The 21,289-nt window shown below is 39.9% G+C and overlaps 1 protein-coding gene across 1 annotated transcript; it reads right to left on the reverse strand.

The window, feature by feature from the left end:
• Window positions 1–932: 932 nt before the first annotated feature.
• LOC102221054 (egl nine homolog 1-like) lies at window positions 933–21,196 on the reverse strand. The gene is made up of 6 exons (XM_005804120.3): window positions 20,845–21,196; window positions 17,549–18,949; window positions 5,485–5,604; window positions 5,150–5,286; window positions 3,349–3,416; window positions 933–3,269 (listed from the first exon to the last, which is right to left on the reverse strand). Exons 2-6 carry the CDS (start codon window positions 18,746–18,748, stop codon window positions 3,217–3,219), a joined length of 1,578 nt encoding a protein of 525 aa, XP_005804177.1. The 5' UTR covers window positions 18,749–18,949; window positions 20,845–21,196; the 3' UTR covers window positions 933–3,216.
• Window positions 21,197–21,289: the final 93 nt, after the last annotated feature.

The raw sequence follows: 21,289 nt of genomic DNA on the forward strand, positions 1-21,289 counted from the left end.
CGGCTAACCCAACTGTTCCCTTTAAGTCTGTGTTAAATTGATCAACAATAGAAAAAAAAAATCTATAAAATAGCATACGCTACAAACCCACAACATTTTTTGTTTTTGTTTTTACACCGTTTTACCTTTACATCAGTAAGGCTCAGACATGTTTTACATGTTCCTTTCTCAGCATATGCTATACAAAAGGATCGCAGGTGAAGTACCAGCCATTGCTTTTAGACTGAATACCAGCAAATGTGATGATGGCACAAATGTAAAATATTTAAGTCAACTGCTGTTGTGTTCTTTACATTTTGGAGGTGAATTGAGAAGGTAGAAAAGGGCGTTTGTCCATAATCTCAGACTTCAGAGAGCGTCCTTGTTTATTTGCTGACTGAAAATGAACAAATCTAAAAAATAATAATAATAAAACAAAATCTAACTTGCCCGCCTCCGAGTACAGGCCGAAAACACAAAAAAATGCAGAACCAGGAGTTATGACAATAAGTCCACATGAAAAAGTAAGTACTGCTCCATCTTTATAAGGCCCATTTTTGAGGTGTATCTCAATGCAACAAGAGCATTATGGTTAAAAATGTATTCGTAAAACTTATTTTATGTACAAAAACCCTACAATACATAGTCAATTGTTGGTCAGTCTATTATTTATTCTAAAAGATTATTTTTACAAACTAAAAATGTTCATATTTCCAGATAAATTTCACTAGTATTCTAACTATAGATGAAGTATTGGTATACCATGCAGGTGTCATAGCAACCTGTATTAGTAGCTATGACAATATTGATGATTGAGTATTTAATCTAAAATAAATTAACTTATTTTATTGTCTAAAAAACAGGCACATCAAACTTTTAAACTTGTCCGATTTCCCTCTTCTAGTAAACCAATAACAGCAGTTTAGGTAGAAAAAAAATAATCACGCTTTCGATTAAATACTTCAAAACAAGGCATAACATTTATTTAAACTCACTGTTTAAGTTTGTATTGCATTCGAATACCAAATCATCCACAGCATTAAAAGGCATTAACCTAAATCTTTACACTATTTCTATCATTCACACATGGCTGACTGTGTTTAAACAATAAAGTGCTTTTAATTTTTTTTGTCAAATAACCTTCTGTTCAACCAATCAAGCAAACAAAACAAACAAAAAAAAACAAAACACTGAGACAATACCTGCGACCCCTCTCCGGGGTCAGAGGAAATCGACACACCAACATATACACTCTGAAATACTCAATCCCACATGTGAGCAGGCAAATATTTCACCCGCGGTGTTTAGTTGTAAAAAAAAAAAAAAAATCTGTGCTTTACACTCCAATTGTCTTAAGTTTAGAGACCAACAGATTTTCAGTCATAAGATTATGAAAAAAAAAAACTTTGCTTAAGCCGCTGTCACGTTGTCCTTTTTCTGTGGGGGAATTTCTCGGCCGGATTTGTTCCACTCTGGTCCATCTTGGTATGAACGCACAGAAAGGCAACATTAACACACACAGCGGACTTGTTCAACCCCCCCGCCCCCCGCCGCCACCATCTCGTTTGCCCTTAGCAGAACCGCCTGCCTCTTGTCTCAGGTGTGAGCTGTGTGCAGAGATCAACACGCTAATGAACAAATCCCCAAGATATATATTCACTGTGGATTCCTGGGCGTTATGTCGAGCTGCAGTTTTGAGTCTGGATGAAAAAAATTATTCTAAGCTACGAAAAGCAAAACGTCCTGTAAAAGTTTGTCTACTTGATGTGTTCTGCAGGTGCATCTCAATTAATTAGAAAAATCACCGGAAAGTTTTCTTTCAGTAATTCAGTTCAAGAAGCAATATTCATTTTATACAGATTCCTTGCACACGATGGTGAATTTTTTAAGTATTTACCGTATTTCGGTTCATTTAGATGATTGTGGCGAAAGACAACTTGTAATTCAGCTTCTCAGAAAATTTAAATATAACATCACTTTTCAAAGCATATTTCTGGAAAGTTGAGTGGAAGGCAAAACTTTGGTGGAATCAGGTGCACAAAAGACAAACTGCTGACTTGACAGACGTTATTCAGCAGCACTTTAAATAAAAAGTCACTTTTTATTTAACGTCACTGCTAAAGAAGTTGGCTGTTCATACTGTGCTGTTTCAAATCATATAAAGTTGAGTGGAAGCAATTTTGCACAAGCATCAGGAAGAACTGTAGACTTGAGAGTAATGTGATGGTAAGGCCATTTAGAAGTCTCTATGCAGTTGAGTGGAAGCAATTTTGCACAAGCATCAGGAAGAACTGTAGACTTGAGAGTAATGTGATGGTAAGGCCATTTAGAAGTCTGTATGCAGTATCCAACCATATTACTGAAAAGTTGAGTGGAAGGAAAAGGTTTCACAAGCAACAGGGATAAGGTTAGCCTGGAGAGGGCTCTGAAGCAAAACCCTTCAAATTTAAAGCATGATTGTGTCTTCCAAAAATTTTCCAGAGGACTTCATGCTTCCATCTGCTGAAAACCCTACAAAGATTCACATTCATTTTTTCAGCAGAACGTGGCCCTTGTCCACACCCAGAGAAGTAACAATGGATGATTTAATGAGCGTAATCATCAAAACTGAAATAAATACATTAAGGAATCTGCGATGTGGGGTTCACCTTCTGAATCAAATTATTTTAATTGATTGAGATGCACTTGTTGAGAATAAAACTGCTGTCCTCATCTGAAATGTTGAGCCTGAAGCCAATATTCGGCCCCTGTTTCTTGTCACACGCACACGCACACACACACCGCCAAGAGACGAGGCCACCGTCACATACAAGTGAGATAAAGGAACTTAGGACTTAGATTTCACTGCTCTTTCATTGATGTGTTAAAACATCACAAAATCGCTGAAAACTGAAGAAGCAGAAATGCAACGAAAAAACAACAGTCAGTCATTTTGTTCTGTAGTGGGGGCGCCTTCGAGATGTCAAAGTCTTTTTTTTTTTTTTTTTTTTCCATCCAGTCTCATATCTTCTGAGCCCACCGTTGCCGTCCGAGCCAGTCCGCTGTGCTCCTGTTATTCCTGCCAGGTGTTTGATCAGCAGCCGGATCCTCACCCTGCGGCTCGCCGTGTGAATCAAGCAGCTGGACACTTGCTGAAGGTTTCACCGCGCCTCCCATTGTGATCGTAGTGTCCGTCAGCGGTAGAGGAAGGCACATAATACTTTGAGGGTACTCTCTGGACACTTGGGAGAGATTTTTTTATGACCTGCTGTTCTGAGTGACAGGCACTTGAATGCCCTTCTGTCCTGTTGCTGTGAATAAATATTAAAAAAGTGAAATATTAGAAACTAGCAACATTATATCGCACCAAACTGATATGAGGAAGCTTACCCAGTTTGTACTTCTCTTTAGCCTCCGACCTCTCTTTGGCGTCAAAGTACCAGACTGTGATGGCATACCTGGTTATGAAATAAATGTATGTACAAATAAACGCTAAAACACATCGAGTTCACATTAAAACGTCACATTGGTTTATTTTGCCTAATTCATTATTGTATATTTTGAGACAATTATATTAAAAATCATAGTTTGTTTTAAGAGGGTTGTGTGGAGTAGTGTTCTGGAGTTAGTATCCAACCCTACATTAATAGAGAGCAATCACAGCATCATTTGTGTGTAAAATCAAACCAAAATTTTAATAGCTAATACTACCATGACGCAGAGCACGATCCATTTAAAGCAAATTATTACCATCTAACAGCATTGGAAATTTTACCGGTAGAAAGCTTTACATAAGCCAAATGAAGACCTAATCAATACTTAATTTCCCTTTGACCTTTCATTTGAAATTTAGAATTTGAGTTATTGAAATATTGGGCAGTGAAGTGCTACATAACTTCATAGAAAGTCAAAATGACATCTAGTATTGTAGATTTCTTTTTCTTTTTTAATGCATGCAAAATGTATTTCCAGGAACTATTTTCTTCAACATGATTAGGATTCATTCATCCAAAGAGAAGGAGCAAAATTTTCAGCAGACATCATCAGGGCTGCTTTATCCTTTTCATCTGTCAATCTCTGCCAATTCTAAAAATGTTAGCTGCTTTTTGTAAACCTCAGAGTTAAGACACAGAGCTATATTATCTAGAATATAAGTACATTGGCAGATGGCTGTCTTTGTAATGCCAGTCATGCTAATCGCCAACGAAAGACGGAACAAACAGTTTGAAATACCAACTCTCTAATCATTTTCTTTTTGTTTCAATTATTAGTGAAATTATGTTTTGAAAAACCTCCAGACAGGATGTGTTTGATAACCAATCTGGTCCAACTCACAAATATGATGTGAAGAAACAGTTTACGTTCAGCACGTTGAAAACGTTTCTGTCCATTTCCCTTTACATGAACTTTATCTCAAAGCTGTCTTCTACAGGCAAAATCCACTTAAACAACAAAAAACATGATAAAAACAGGAAAAAAAACCCATTGTGAACATTGCTAAAAAGTTAATTAATTATCACAAGGACAACAAACTCAAACCACTTTGGAGCGACCATCCTGGGAAAAGGATGTCTCAGGCAACGCAAGGTTCATTTCTACGGTTTCTCATCTCTCCTGTGGGGCTTTGTTGTTTATTCCTGTCTCTCATGTGTGTGCCTCTTCAGCACGAGTCCTGCCATCGAACCTTCCTCTCCTCTCCCTCCCACTGACCTCCTCAGGAAACATATACTTCCTGCCTCTGCCCCCCTCCCCACCACACCCAGCAGTCGAACCGGCAGAAAAAAGGGAAGGGGAGGTTTCACGTGATCTCCAAGGACAAAACTAATTTATGCAACGATGTAAATAAACCCCCTGTTGACACTGGCGTGTTTATGCGCAGAGCGGGTCTATCGCATATCAGCATCAGCGCAAAGCAAACGGTTGCCAATCCTAATCTCACAACACAATTATGAGGTTTATTTTACATCTGTCACATTTTGACAGATTGAAACTACAACAATTGAAGGGTGACTGGCAAAACCGAGGAGCTCAGAGGGTCAACGACAGAAAACTGAGCTAAAAATTACGCTTTTATTAATTTTTTAATTGAAATTAGTATTTACACAGCAGGATCAATATAAAAAAATAAATTAACTTTTTTTTTTTTTTTATTTGTGAGGATGCACCGCGTATTCCAGTGGCTGTTACTAACCGAGTGGCGTAAGATGGCTTCACTTCATGTGGGTTTCTGCGGTCAGACCAGAAGATGAGCAGCCGGTCAAACACAGGCTCGATATTGGCCACCACGTTTTTGCCCTCGGGGTAGATCTGCAACAAACCTCCGTGTGTCTACAAAGACAAATGTGCACAGATTAGTCACATGTCTGCAGGGGACATGTGCAAGTCAAGAATATAAGATTTCAATTAAGTGAGAACATTTTTTTTTTAAGAATTGATCACATTTTAGCTAGGAAACCCGAGCAAAAAGGGAATTAACAGCTAGCGACTGAGAGTTTTTCAATTTTAAAAAGATAATAATCAACACACCTTAACATCCCAGTTCTTGTTAAGATAGTAGATGCATGTGAGGCAGCGTCCATCGCCGTTTGGGTTATCAACATGGCGGACGTATCCAGCCCCATTCCCTGGATAACAAGCAACCATGGCCTAAGACAAAAAAAAAAAAAAATTAATAATAAAATCTTATGCATTTTAGTACAATAACAACAGCTTTATCATCACATACAAACATGCCAAGAGAATCATGCCAAAATATGCAAAAGAAAAAGCCCTTATTAATCAATGCTGGACATGACAGGTTGACCAGAAAAATCAACAATCCTTCATATTCCTGATCATTGAACCCACATGTACAACATGTTTAAACTGACCACATCACTCTTCGGTGTGGGAGTTGGTACCGAGGAAAAAGGATTTGGTAGTTAGCTATTTTCAGAGTCAGTAAGATTGTGAGGACTGAGAAAACACGGGATCCAAGTGGCCGTTCAAACAGTTTTCTTTGAAATGCCAATACATTTCTGAAGTTCATTTAGGCTGCGAGAGCGAGTGAGATTTATTTTTCAAATTGAAAAAAAAATAAAAATCTCTACTTGCAGTAAAAAAGAATTATATTAAAAAAAACATATTCCTCAATTGTGAATATTTGACAACCTCAAAAACAATCATAATCTCCCTTTTTGTACATATGATTGTTCTTGTTCAATGTCAGTGTCAGAAAGAGTTTAAGCAACCGTGCATTTTACTGCAAGAACAGAAACTCAAAACACATCATAAGGTCTAGGTCTATGTGTGTTGAGTTAATTGTGCCATTACATTTTTTTTAAATATAAAAAGATAGCTTGCTCACACAATGAATATTAACTGTGTTTTCATTTGCTTTTTATTCCTAAAGGAGTGCTCAATATCCCGGGTGAATATTTGAACTAAAGCCTGAGTCAAATACTGAAGGACAGGCGGCGTAGACGAACAGGTATCACCAATTAACTTCACTTGAATTAAATGATGCAGCTTCCTGACATAAAGGCGACACTCGACACATCAGTCAGCGATGAGAGGTCGTCGCCTCTTCAAAGGTTTGGACGTTTATTTTCGGCCTGACACCGACGTTCCTCTTGCTGGTTGAAGCAGTGAAAACCTGCAGAGTTTAATGAGCTCTGGCTGCGGGCGTGAGTTGCTAATGAGGGCCAACAATGGGCGGCTAAGTAGAGCACAAGCCAAACTCGCTTGGCTGTGAATGAAAGAAAGGCGACACACACACACCCTCACTAAAACGCCTCAGAAGCCATCACCTTTATTTGAGCGGCGGCAAAACAACGGGGACAAGTGCAACTGTCTTACCTAAAGGTTAAATCAATACCGCAGCGGTGCAGAACCGGCTAGTCATGACTGATGGCGTCTCAGTCAAGCTGAGGTGATGCACTGACTCCACGCTTTCCTGGGGAACATAATATTTCAGTCTCACTCTAGTTGTTTCAAGAACCCAGAGGCTTGTTTCAGTCTGAGGAAACAGCTTGCAAAGTATTTACTGAGGGCCTGAAACACGACCATGTTCCATTAGATCACACAGCCATGGCACACACACCGCCGTCACTTAACTTAGAGTACATTTACAGACTCAAGTCTCGCGGTGACGCTTGTCTGGAATGCGCATCGACCCCAAACAGCTTTTCACGCAAGTCTCGGTTCCCTCCGGGTCCCAAGAGAAAGCGGTGCGACGGCCTCCCAACGCCGAGACGTCAAGCGGGGGAAATACCAGCGTGAGGCCATTGTTTGAGAGAATGCATACTGTTTCTGTAGATCGTTTCTGAGCTGGGAAAACGGCTGAATGAACCCTGACATATTTCTCATCTTGCAAAAATACCATTCGGGAAAGATATATAAAGTGTCTCAGAAGATCGTCTTCAGGACAGTTTTTACGAGAGCACCGGTGGCGAGCAGGTGTTTTTGTTTTTATTTTCATGCTTTCTCTGATGGGCAATGGTTTGTATTTGCTCATTTGTAGCGACTTATAATAAGGAGAGATGGACGGATCAGAATTTTGAAGCTGATTCTTTATAACCACGGCTTATTCGTGCGAGGAGCAGATTATTGCCATCCAGAGTATGGATTCATGGCATCTGAAATACACATGAACATCTCAGTAAATTGAAGACGTGTTCTGATGAGGCTCGTTTGTCTTCTTCTGAGGTTGTGAAAATAACCTTTAAGCAGATATTAAATATACGATTAATTTACCCCCCGTTTCTTTGTTAGAAAATTAGCTGTAAGCAGAAAATTGTCATAAGTAACAGCAATATAGGCTTGAATACATAATATGCTTCACTTTGTGAAATTAAATTAAAAAAACAACTTCTCAATAAATTTGAATAGATTTGAAATGTACCTGTATCAGCATACCAAATTCAATTCAATTAAAATTCAAAAATATTTCACTGATCCCAAAGGGAAATTAAATAATAACACCAAAATTATATAATACAAAATATTGCATTCAAGGAATACTTTACACTTATTTTGCAATGACTGTTTCAATTCAGTGTATTGTGCAGCTCTAGTCTAAATCTATTTATCTGCGACAGGAAACCTCACATCGTTCTTGTGCGTATGTCACATTTCCCTAAAATGTAAATCATTCTAACCTTTTGTCTCTTTTCAGCCTCCTTCCTCTCTTTAGGAAACTCTGTAACTAATGTAATTTCGCCGCCTATTTGGACGTACAGTGTCAGTTAGTTGCTGCATTTGTCAACTTTCAGTTTATTTTTTTTTTTTAAGCAGTTTACTTAAAAATAATCTAAATGACCTACGTTACATCAGCGAGGAATCCAAGAACTTTGAATTCAAAGATGGAGGGCAGCACTTGTGTTGCTTTTGTAAATTATGTCAATTATGGCCATCTTAGAGTGACCCTTTGGGACTTTTGGCTAATGATAATGACATTATGAAGAGATGTTTAGAAATGGCTGTTCCTGTTTTTGCTGGCAGCTTACACAACAGTCACTGGAAAATGGTTTTAAATGCATTTTCTCTACAGATTGTGTATATTGCAGCATTTGTAATCAAACCACTGGTGCTTATAGATTAAAAATGCAGACAACATCAGAAGTTGTCTTTTAAAAAAAATTACTTATTGCAGCAAATACTGAGGAAATCTATCAGCACACCCTCATACTGGCATTGCAACAGAAAGACAAGTAGTGGCAAGAAAATTAAGGGGTTTGACTTTAGACAGTGCTGACACTTTCAAGTTCAGATATCACTTTTTGCCTCCGATCAACATACAAAACTGATACGGAGCCGCTATCAAGTAGGGAAACATGCCCTTCTGTGCAAACATGAACCCGTTCAGTTTGTGTGCTTCACAGAGATAATCAAAATCTACTGAAGATGTGCTGAGAAACCAGTTGGTGTCCAGAATTGGAGGATTTCCTTTTTTAGCTTGCCAGACTTAACTGTCAAGCTAAGTTTTTAAACTACCGTACGTGTTGTAGGTCGTAATTGAGTGAAGGAGACAGTGGGGTGTTTAAAAACCAAGTCAGGGGAAGCAAGGAGAAGTAAGAAGCTATTTCAAATAAGAAAACTTTATTTTCTTATACAGGCTGTGAAAGAGTGAGAGAGAGCAAGACTTTTATCAGATACCAGGAAGCTTGTGGTTTATCCTTTCAGCTCTCAATCTCTGACTGTTAAAAGAAGGAATAAATGATCTGTTGTAATAGTTATGAATTGTCTGATAATTGTACATTGTAACACTCTCTACCTGTTGACGCTTGATCTTTTCCTAAAATCTTGGCATTAAGGTGCAGAGCTACATTTAGTAACAGTGTTTAAGTACTGCTAGTTGCACTAATCACTGATTATAAGATGCTAAAAACAGAGTCAAGGTTGCAGCCATGTTGTCTTTGTTTTAAAATAGTAAATGGTTTCACGCCTAATATAAATAATTAATGACCACTTACGGCAGGAAGGCAAGAAAGAATTTGGAACGTCTTCCTTTATCTTCTGATAATATGTGCCTCAAATATCAGCCAGAAAATTCTGATTGGTGCATTTCTAAAATCTGCCAAAACTAATGACTGATGAACATTTTTTAAAAAGTTAGATTTTATTCCAACTACATGAAAAAGAATACAAATACTTAGAGTGTGTTTTGCTCTGTGGTAGATATGTTGGCACAATTGAGATTCTCTCAGTTTCCTTTTTTTTTTTTACCAAACATATACTGAGAATGACTACAATCTATGTTGTTTAGCAAACAACAAAAAAGTGTGTATTTTTGGAGAACATGTACATTTAAGTCAATCTATTTCTGCCAACAAATATTTAATTGCAAATGGAACAGCTGCAGTTCTGCTTAACAATAAATATACCACAGACAACTCAACCAAGCCCTTTACTGAATCTAAAACACACTGTAAGCATTAAAAAGGGAAGCTTTACGCATTTCGTTTTTTATCTCATCTTTTCTGTCAAATAACCATTCACAGAGCCTGAACTAGTGCATCCTGTCTGCCCTTTGCTGCTTCCTTTCTGACTTATGTCTGCTGAGAACTGTGCCCACGTCAAGTTTGAGCATATATTACCACCTGTCTGGCAGGTACAACCTTTTAACGCCAACACCAGACCTCCCGTCCGTTCGCACGACAGGAAAAGGAAAAGAAAAAAAACAAAAACAACACTAAATGTAGTGACGGCAAAGCAGGCAGAACCTGCTGTTCTGGAAGAGAGTGGCCAGGGGTGAGTGCTTATCCAGATAAGAGGAATGACGGTGGAGAGAGCCGTGAGGGGCATGATGAGGCTGAACAAATACAGGCCTGAACTACGATTGCGTGAGAGAGGCTGAGCACCGATTGGGATAACTGGAAGCTTAAAACATTTCAGGGTGACTGCAGGCAGCCGTCCGTTTGGCATTTTTAACCTGCATCACGCTGCGTCTGATGGTCCACAAATGCTACTGTGAAAAGGTTGCGACACGTCGATGCATTAGGGCTGAATGCGTTGCACCACATGGTGACTCGTTATCTTTACAATCGCCTCTGTTGCCGTACTGTACAGCACCGAGTCACTTTAAATCTCCTCTATCTGACCTTTCAAGTGCATCGTTATCATTTACTGTACGTTACGTACACAGCGCAATAAAGCAAATAAAAAGTGTCATAGGTGCAACTTAGCCACTATGCACTATTGCCTCTAAGGAGACTTTACCTGAGCTAAAGCAAAATCCTGGCAGAATAACAGCTGTGTGTTCTACCTCTTAGAAGAAGTAACGTCCTTCATCAGCAGAATTGGGCACGAGTCAGTCAGCAGTATGAAGGGATATCACGGTTTTAGTAGGAGACTTATTAAAAAATAAAATACATGTTTTTGCACACTGTTCCAAAACTTCAAAGCCCATTTATGTGAAATGCCCGAGTGACCAGATTTTTCTCCAGCTGGAGCAAAGGTAAACATTTTTTACAATCTAAAGAGCCCTTCCTCTTCTGTTCAAACTAAACTGAATTTGTCTGGAGCTGCAAAACCTTGATGGTTATAATACTCCGCATATATCAGCATGACAAATGCTTTCTCCAGGGAAAACTCATAAATGTTGCCTTATGTGTATTTAATTACTTAATTTAGATGAAAAGGAAGTAAGATATGAATTAAACAGCATGCCTATGAACCTCAGATTCTGTTTTAAATTGTCCTTTCAATTATAATCAACAAGACAGTGACTCCTCTAAAACAAGGGTCTTGGCTCACAGGGTTCCATAATTGTTGAGTTATGCTAATTTAGGAAAGTCGGAAAATATCAGTGTGATCACGGTACGTCACGGGATATTTTCTGTGAACTGTGTTGTGAAAGCAGTGAGACAAAATATGAAGGCAGAGGGATTTGTCACTGAGAACTGGAGAAGCACCAATCAGGCCTTTGCAGGGCTGGTACCGATTTCTGGTTCCCTTATAGGCGTTTTCTACCAACACGGTTCCGAGCCTGCACCAGCTCCCAAAGATGTTTTCAAGCCACTGTGGTTCAACTTAGGCACCAGAGAATAGCCGGTTTTTCTGCGTGAGCCGTAACGTCCCCCATGGACCGGTCAACAGCTGGAGAAAAAGGCCAGTCCACTGAACAAAGAGACAATAAACAAGCATGGCAGTGAAGAATGGGCAGTGCCTGACATTAGTCTCTCTGTTATGTGCAGTAAGGGTGAACAGTGTACTGGTGTTTTCAGAAATTCTCAGTTGAAAAGTCTGAAAATTGGTAAATTAGAGGAAGATACGCAAACAGAGAACGTGGACATCTGAGCCACCTCCGCCATCTTGGTAATATTCTCCCTTGCCACGCTGTGTTACACTCGCAGTTGATAACAAATACTTGGTTCCCCAAACCGGTGGGAACGGCCGTCGGTGTCGTCAACAAAACACCAAAGTTTGAAGGCAGCCAAACCGACCCAGCTCAAGAACGACGTATTTTGGTGAAAACGCGCCGTTTGACTTCTGATTTTGACCTTTTCTTTTCCTCTTTCCTTTGGAATTAGACACAAAAGAGGATTAAAAATGTTTGGGTGAATTCAATAAATGTGAGAAGAACAAAATCAGATTTCTGACTTTTGAACAGGGCCTATTAAAAGAAAGAAAAATCCGATTCCAATCATTTTCCGATTGTTGGGAGGTCTCTATTGAGAAATTATGTCTGACAAAGTCGGGTGGTAAAACGTTGAACACAACTGTCACAAATCAAAGAGAAATTTTACAAAGTAGCAAACTACTATAGCTGTGATGTGACAAACAAAACATATGCCCTAAAATGTGAAATTTGGAGTCATAACCTGCTCCAAAAATACAGAATTGAAGCCTTAGAGTCACTGCTGGAGAACGTCTGAAATTACTCAAGTTTAATCAGTTCAAAATCCCCTCCCCTCCAATTCTCAGGTTTACATCAGCTGAACTAACACCTGCCAGCTTCGTCTCTAAGGGGATCAGGCCTCACAAACACATCACCAGTCACACGTGCCATCATATTTTGACTTTGTCTGCATATTTATCAAGAGATAAACAGGAACCGGATTTCAATCAACATTGACACCGCTCTGTGGTTATCTTAGCACAAAGAGGTGAGAAAATGCTGTCTGCCCATGAGTCAGTGTCACTATGGCCACAGCGGCGCTCCTTAAATATGTTTTATTTTGGATATTTAAAATACCTTCCGGTTTCAGTGCTAAGTGCTCTTTACAAAAAAAATGTTCATTGGTGTTATAGAGGGCAAAATTGTGTTATTATTCCACCACAATCAATATATTACTTGAAAATGGCCTCAAAACATCATATAGTTTATCACAATAATTACTGGGACAGTTTATTGCCCAGCAAAATTTGTCATTGTGACAGGCCTGACTTCAACCCAGCAGAGAGAAATATATATAAAAAGCTAATATATGTATAACATATACAGTAAGTTATCATGCAATCAACCTTCACTGTTACAACACCGTAGCTCAGGACAAGCAACTGATGTAAAACCTTTTACCAACTGGCATTATAAACTGAATTTGACTGCCCTGCATCATATTTCAAATAAAATTTTAATGTTAAATTAAATTAGAATTTTTTATTTATAATTGGTTTGATCTGATTTTAGATTTCATTATGTGAACTGAACTCTAGAAGCACTTCTGGCACAACCGTGTTTTACAGAGTTCAACATGGGGGAGCGTATCTGTCCAATCCAGAAAAGAAGCCTATCGCCGTCCGCACATCCAGAGAAACTGTGGCTGACAAAGCTAGCCATGATTATAACATTTTCTTAAAGCTCTGTCCTTCTACTCTACAAATAATCGGTCTACCCACCCAAGCTCCAGCTAGCTTGCAGCTGTGTGGCTGCCCTGTGCAGCACGACTTCTAGCGAACCGGTTAAGCGTTAGAGAGGGGCCATCTATGTGCGCACTGCAGTAGCTGACATAATGCCGAAGCTTCCACTGCATCGCCTCCCCCCAATCCCTGGTCTCCTTGCTAAACTCTTGGCTCACTATTCCCCCTTTGCCTCTCACTTCTAGTCCATCCCCACCCACTGCTTGGAAAACGACTCAATGTGCCACGGTTTTCTACTCCATCATAACACAAGAGTTTGAGTTGCGTCACTGCCTTATCGGTAGACTGACCTTAAAGTCAATTACACGTATATGTTTACATCCCACGGTCCTGCCGACTAACAGATGAAAGGAAAGGGAAACGCAACTCGCTCCCTGGCAAGGCCGTATTCAGGCCACCGCTAGCCAGTCCATTTTTCCCTCCGTCTTTCTTTCATACACAACATACTGCTCCACTCTACTCTTTATGGGCCTGTTACCAAGGCAACGGCAGGCAAATATTTTGTGCGTGAAGCGAGCGGGGTTGATAAGATAGGGGAGGAGAGTGAAGTAAATGGCAGAGTGAAGGAAATGGGAGGTCCCGAATAAAAAAAAAGAAAAGAAGAAGACGGCTTGCTCGATGGAAAAGCTGCGGTGACCTTTTACTTAGCTGCACTCCAGCCAGATCCTCCTCCTCTCCTTTCCAACAACTTCCTGTCGTGTACACGCCACCGCTGCACCTATCTCTGCGTTGTGTTGTGTTGTGTACTGAAGCGCCAAGCTGGAACAGTTTGTACCACACACACCCCGTAACCTTATTAACAGACTAACGTTTTTATCAAGGGAATCCTTTGTTATTTCTGCCAACCAAGACAGAAGGAATACATTATGTAGAAAGCAGCTATGTGTACATAAACAACATAACGTACAGTGGAAATTTGTAATCCAAATTAACGAAGCCAGAGGCTAATGAAGCCGTATGAATCTCCATCATCTGCATAGTAAACAGTTTTACCGAGTACGTCCATTTCAGTCAGGAAAGAATTTAAGTGCTTAAACTATCCAACGGTGAAGAAAATTTAAGACATTTTTCTTCTCCTTAGTCATAACAAGACATAGGATACTGATAGTAAGCCATACCAAAGATCTATAAAGTTACAGCTTCAAAGTCACAAAAACATTTTAGGTCATGCTGTTGCTGCAGTTTTAAGGCTTTCTAATGAGGTGCGAGAGAAAAGGGCATCGCGACCATCAGAGTTTTTTTCAGCTTTATGGGGCACAGAAATAAAACGGCGCTGAAAGACGAGCTTTCGCTTCAATGTCGGATATATTTAGTGAAAACAAGAGAGCAAAATTCAGCTTTTCTCTATTAAATATGTCTGTATAGCTGCCAACTGCATGCTGGCTACCAAAGTTAATGTCTCAACAAGTCAACCTCCTCATTTCAACCCACTGCACCCTCAGGGTTTCCCTATGCAGACCAGAACCAGAGCGATTCTAACCCCAATTTTTCCCCACCATAAAGGAATGTGATACATAAAAAAATGTGTCATAGTTATTTGATAAAGTTTTGAATCAAAAGGAAAAATTTTAAGATTATTTCAATTTATTTGATTGTATTGAACCAAAAAAATGTAAGAAGTTTTGATGATAAACTTAAATATTGTAAACCGAGCTAGTCGTTAGTTTTAATTCTAATTGGTTGATTGAGGCAACCAATTAGAATTAAGGGACAAATAAAAAATTGCAAGAAAAAAACTAAAGTAAAAAATAAATGTTGCTAAATATAACTGAAATATATATTATTATAGCAGAAGCAGGAATAAATGCTACTTTTCTGTTTTAAGAAAAAGCAATAAGATCTTGTGCTTTTTGTGGCAAAGTTTTTGAGTAATCTTCCTCAAAAGGTTACCCACCATTTAGCAACTATAGCTATGACTCAGGTCCGAAAACAGCAAAGTCACTGCACTTCCAAGAAAGTAAAGGCCGCCAACTTGCCCTTCTCTCATGCTTATGTAAATAGCAGTGTGCATGTACTGAGGGCAAAGTCTGATGGTAAACATGGGATGAACAAGGTTATACTGTAGATCAAATACTTTAGAAGTACAGACAAGCGTAGGACAGGAAGGCCAGAAAGAAAACATACTTATCACTGTACTGTAGATAGGTGAAGAAATTACTTTGCTCCATACCTATTTCACTTCATTATCTTAAACATCTCATTTATAGCCCTGTTGATTAGGAAAAAGCTGTGGGAATGGGCCTTTGGCTGCATGCATTCAGGTGTCACCTTTTCCTAATTCCTCCCCAGGGAGTAGTAGTGCGCCTACTTGCCAGATCGCATGTGCCAGTACGTCTTCTGGATCCATTTCCTAATGGGACATAACAGTTTACATGGTTCACTGCCAGCAGAATAATCTAAGGCCAAGACTTGACATCAGCAGGTTTTGATCTTTCTGCCAGGCTTTTACGAAAACAATTTTGATTCGCATTGTCTGGAGGTGTTACAATGTGAATCCTGCCGAGACTGCGAGCGCCGCGCAGCTGGGAGCAGGCAAGTCTCTCACTTACAGCACGACAGTAGATCCTGGAAAACAGTCGGCACTAAAAACTAAAGTTACAAGAGAGGCTGATGCGTGAGAAGAAAGACTGACTGAGATATTTCCAAAGGGGGTTTTCACTCGAGCTTTTTTGTGCAGCTCACATGGAAAAGGAGATCAGATAAGGGGAAGGAAAATAAACAAGAACGTCTCCCTTCTACCATGCAAGCATCACGTTTGTGTGGTCAAAGTGATGGTAGAAAATGCTGTCAGAGATAAAGTGATGGCAGAGGAGATAGACATTTTTTTTTTTTACTTTCTTCTTCTAGGTAGCTGCAGAATGAAGACAAAAACAAGGGCAGTGACTTATCCGTCTCCATGTGCTGGAAAATCACATGGCTCACCCTGACACGCTACCTGTGGAGTAAGTGTGTTCGTTTGTGTGCGTAAGCCCACATGTCGGTGTTACAAATGCAGAGATAACGCGGAGCAGAAAAGGCGTCCAACCAATAAACAACAGCGTCAAAAGACGTCACGCAATCACTAGGGGTTATTTTGTTGCCAGTATTTATCCTGAGATGCAGGGGAATAAAATTCGCCCTGGATGTCTCTGGAACTGCCCTTGTCCAGGCCAGACTTGAGGGTTTGCGCAACCTCAGCAAGCTGAAACATTTCTGGCCATGAAAAACATGCCGGACCATAGTTCAGACTATGGTCTTTTCTTTAGTTATGAAAACTAAAGAAAAGACCATAGTCTGACCAACATCAGGAAGAAGATAAATCAGAGATTGCTCTACATGTAATTGATTGCAGCGCAATGCCAAGACAAAATGAAAGTCTCCATACTTTCAGAATGAAGGTTCTGTACACATACAGTACAGACCAAAAGTTTGGACAAACCTTTCTAATTCAATGGGTTTTCTTTATTTTCATGACTATTTATAAGGCAAGAAATCCCACTTATTAACCTGACAGGGCAGGTTGACCTATGAAGTGAAAACCATTTCAGGTGACGACCTCTTGAAGCTCATCAAGAAAATGCAGAGTGTGTGTAAAGCAGTAATCACAGCAAAAGGTTGCTACTTTGAAGAAACTAGAATATAAGGGGTATTTTCAGTTGTTTTACACTTTTTTGTCTAGTGCATATTTCCACATGTTATTCATAGTTTTGATGCCTTCAGTGTGAATCTACAATGTCAATAGTCATGAAAATAAAGGAAACTCATTGAATTACAAGATGTGTCCAAACTTTTGGTCTGTGCTGTATATTTGAACAAATGTATTTACGTTCAAATTTACTTTATTTTGAAAAACCAACACCGCCTGATACTTTCTGTTTGGCTGTGAAGTTGGCTACTATGTGCCGTTCTGCTCTCAGGAGTGAAGGAAAACTAGAGATGGCAGTCCAACGTAGAGGGAGAGAAAAGGCAAAAGAAAGGTACCTAGAGAAGGTTAAGTTAAATGCATTTTTAGTTTGTATGCTGCATTTGATTGACAGTAATGTTGTTAATTAATATAGTTTGGCCTTCATGCATAATGTTTCAGATACATTTTGAAGGCTCCCTGATGATTATGATATGTAATCAGCAGTATTGGGTAATTTCCCCCCACCCAGTTTTCTTCCAAGATTTGTTTTTAGAAATCCTTTATATATTTATTCTTTTTCTTTTAGAAATCCTGTGATTATTAAACTTGCTCCAGAGTCCACACCCTCCTAAACCCGTCTCTCACCTTAGTGCGTCCATTGATGACACAGTTCCCCAGCTGTCCATTGGCAGCGCTGTACAAGATGGCCTCATCAATGTGAGCCATCAGCGTCCCGATGCTTTGGCACTCTCGTTCCTGCCCCTTCACCCAGGCGATCTGGTCGCCTCGGATGTTCCGGGAGGGAATGTCCGCCTGGCTCACCAGCTGTCCGCCCCGGAACTTCCCACTCTGGTTCAGAGCCTCCACCTCCTTCAGGACACTGTCTCCCAGTTGCATGCCGAGGAAGTTATCCTTCACACAAATACCGTAGTACTTCATGCAGGGGATGATGTACTGCTTGGCGATGCGCTCCGCTGACCAGCCGGTCCCTGCAGGAGGCAGCAGGCCAGGGATGGAGTGTAGGCTTGGTACAGCTGCAGGATCTGGGGATGCAGTGTAATGTCCATTTCGCAAGTTAGCATTTTCAGGAGAGCAGTTTGGATGGTTGTGAGAGCTGCTGCTGTTGACGGTGTCTCTAAGCGGGGCGACTGCTCGGGCCACTCTGCGTGGTTCGGATGATTTGTTAGCAACAGTTCCATCAGCCAACTTCCGCCGCTTTATATCTGACTCCCCTGCTCCACAATCTGGGTCTGCTGAGCATCCTAACCCTGGCGACCCCATGACATGGCCATTGAGGATTTCTGATCCACCGTCCCAATTCTCTCCATTCCTCCTCTTCTGCTGCTGCTGTGCCTGCCTGACTTTCAGGTCCTCGTTGATTCTCCTCGTTCCTAAAGAGCATATGTCATGAGCCGTTCTGTCCCCATCCTCTATCGTGAGGCCTCTACTGTTAAAAGTGCAGACGGAGCCACCCGTCTTTGCGCCCATCCCATTCACTTGACCCGGGTAACTATGGGGCATGTGGGCCAAAGCTTCAGCCTGGCTGGCCTCCACGGTGGCAGACGGAGACACCACCCCACCGTTGTAGAGCGGAACGCCGCTTTTGGACTGCTTTGTTGGGCTGGTGATGCCTGGGGAGTTTGTCTGCGAGGCCATGTCGGCGAGGAGCTCAGCAGCCGTCTGAGTCCCAGTGGCCCCTGCGCAGAAACCGTTCAGACCCATGTCTGCCTGGTATGAGCTGTAGATCTCTGTCTGCTGGCTTCTTCTCTCCTGCGACTCTGACAAGACTGTTGGTCCAAGGCGAGAGTTTGTCTTCAAGAGCTCCTTCAGCCCCAAACTCTCCATTTGATCTCGTCGTCTGCTGGGTGCACACGTACCTCACGTCCTCCCTTCATTTTCCAACAGAGCCGCTGCTTCCTCTTTCGGAGAGGAGCACTGCAAGTATCATGTCCCCAATACTTGGTCCGCTCTGACTTCAGCAGTCACTCTGCAGCTCTGCGTTTGGTTCAGTGCGCCTTTTAAACATATTCAGGCAGCGTCGGAAATCTGTGGAGAGTAAAATGATACGTTTTTAGGTCTATATATAGGCGTAGTGCAGACCATCTGCTATGGAGAGCACTAGTAAAATAAAACTCCAAGTTTCTGTGATGCAACATGTTGCTGTGTGCTATGAACTGTTTAAGGTGCCACAGTTCAAGACATCAATAAGGATTTAATTTCAGATTTATAAATGTTTACATAATATCTATTTAGGACCTTAATTTTAATTTAAATAAAGATTTAATTACATTAACTGATTAAAAACATTCAACTAAAAAGGTTAGCTTTTTTTAAATTGATGTTGGGGTCTGTCAGATGAGCATTATTGACACCTTAAATTATTTCATGATGGACAGAATCACATAAAGTGTAAAATAAGGGATTCTAAATACATACTGAAACAAAGTTTGACAATTATTTCAATTAACTTGTGTTTCTCATAACTTCAATTTTATTTAAATTTAAAATTCATAAAGGCTTATATTAGGCTTTATTTTAGATTACAAATTCAGTACATCCGTAAGTTAAATACTTATTATATATTAAATTTACACAAAACTGTAAATTCATACATTAAACAAATAAACATACTCATCATTTCAATTACTTAATACATCTATAAGCATAAATAATTTGCTATAATTATAAGCTATCATAATTAAGTATTATTGTATTTCGTTATTTATCTTTTATGGTTTATAATATGGATTTGTCATCTGTTTGATATATTAAAGTAAGAAAGCAGGGAATTGCTGCTATTGTTATTAATTGTAATACATCATTTGCAAAATGTAACACAATTGCAACTATTTGAGTCGAATTGTCTTATTTAGGTTTTTCAAATATTTGTTAATAATTTATTTCAATCATCACCTGCATAGGAAGATAAGTAAGCAAATTATTACAGTTGTACATCAAAATAGATTTTCATGCAAAAGAAATAAAATAACTTAACAATACCAAAATTCAGAAATACAACAAAATAACAGAAATGTTTTTTTAAAGATACTGCAATAAAACTTTCAAAAATTTTAGGAGATTGTTCTACATTTGTTGATGTTAGGGTGAAATTAGGTTAGCTCACTTATAATATCCCCTTTATTCCTTTGTTCTATAATGTAAAATGTCATATTTTCACCATTAAAAAGTGCAAAAAAACAAATTTTATGCCTTGAAACAAGGAGGCATTTTTTAAATGGAATATAGGAAAGATTTGAGGGGACAGTGCAGACAACAGCAAGTGGAGAGCAGAGGACGAGAGAAAAATAACTTATATGGGGTTAGGGATGGTGGCTGGTGGGTGTGGTCTCAGTAGGAGCCCAGATCGACATCTGCTCGGGACCCCAAACATTCTTGATTCGGCTCTGACAGTGAGCCATGGTGAGAAACCTCGAACCTTTACTGGTGCCACAAAAAGGCCTGTCTTCTTGGATGTCTTTTGATTTTATCTTAACAGTTTAAAAACAAAATGCCAAGCGCGGTAGTGGTGCATTACCATTACAAACGTACCAGTACAAGTCTTATTTTGTATATTAATCATTAAAAAATATGGACTAGCAATTATACTTTGAATATACAATATCAGAATAAAAACGACAACAACTGGCACTATTGATGTTTTCAAAAAGTACGCGTTTACGAATAAAATTTAAAACGATTTTCGATTACGCAACCATAAAAAATAATTTATTTCGTCTTTGTCTGGTTGTAATCACCAACTTAACAGCTCCATACATGATAGTAGTAAATTTCACAGAATATCAAATGAATATTAAAAATATTGGGGGGGTTTATTAAAGAAGTGTATTTAAAAAAAATTTTAAACAGAGAGGTAGTAACGTGAAGAAAAAAAAAAAAACAAACATGTGAAATCTGTCGCTGGGAGAAAGCACAGTACTTACCTACTACCTACGGCAGCCATACAGCAATGCAAATCCTCAGCGAGCCTACGTGACAGGCTGAGAGTACGCATGCTATTTCCGGGAGTGTCTCTGCTCTGCTCGGCGGTACGTCCCATCCGATTTTTTTTCTTTTTTTTTTTTTTGCGTCGGTTATAAATAAGACCAGGTGGCGACGGGAGTCAAACGCCGCTCTGACACGCTAAACCGTGACCGGGAGGCGGAGGGGGATGCTCCGAGCTGGACAAGCTTCCCTTCGACAAGCACAACCAGCGCTCCCTCCCCGTTGTGTGGAGGAGCTCCCCGAGTTTCTGTCTGCCTCCCTCCCCTCCTACCGCGGCTCTCTGTGTCTACTCCCGCCTGCCATTTGCATGCATACAAACCACGTGACCTGCATCTACCGCAGACGCTCAGTCGCACAGGCGTCATCCGCTATTGTTGTAGAATG

This window comes from Xiphophorus maculatus, chromosome 18 (genome assembly GCF_002775205.1).
Source record: "Xiphophorus maculatus strain JP 163 A chromosome 18, X_maculatus-5.0-male, whole genome shotgun sequence".
In the NCBI taxonomy this organism is placed as follows: Eukaryota; Metazoa; Chordata; class Actinopteri; order Cyprinodontiformes; family Poeciliidae; genus Xiphophorus; species Xiphophorus maculatus.

What these genes read in the sequence shown, in the direction of transcription:
- LOC102221054 (XM_005804120.3), bottom strand. Translation starts at nt 18,748, where the DNA reads ATGGAGAGTTTGGGGCTGAAGGAGCTCTTGAAGACAAACTCTCGCCTT. An exon ending in TCATCAATGGACGCACTAAG is followed by an intron (nt 5,605 to 17,548) that starts GTGAGAGACGGG and finishes TTTTTGTCTTAG; the next exon opens with GCCATGGTTGCTTGTTATCC. An exon ending in TAAAGAGAAGTACAAACTGG is followed by an intron (nt 3,270 to 3,348) that starts GTAAGCTTCCTC and finishes ATTTATTCACAG; the next exon opens with CAACAGGACAGAAGGGCATT.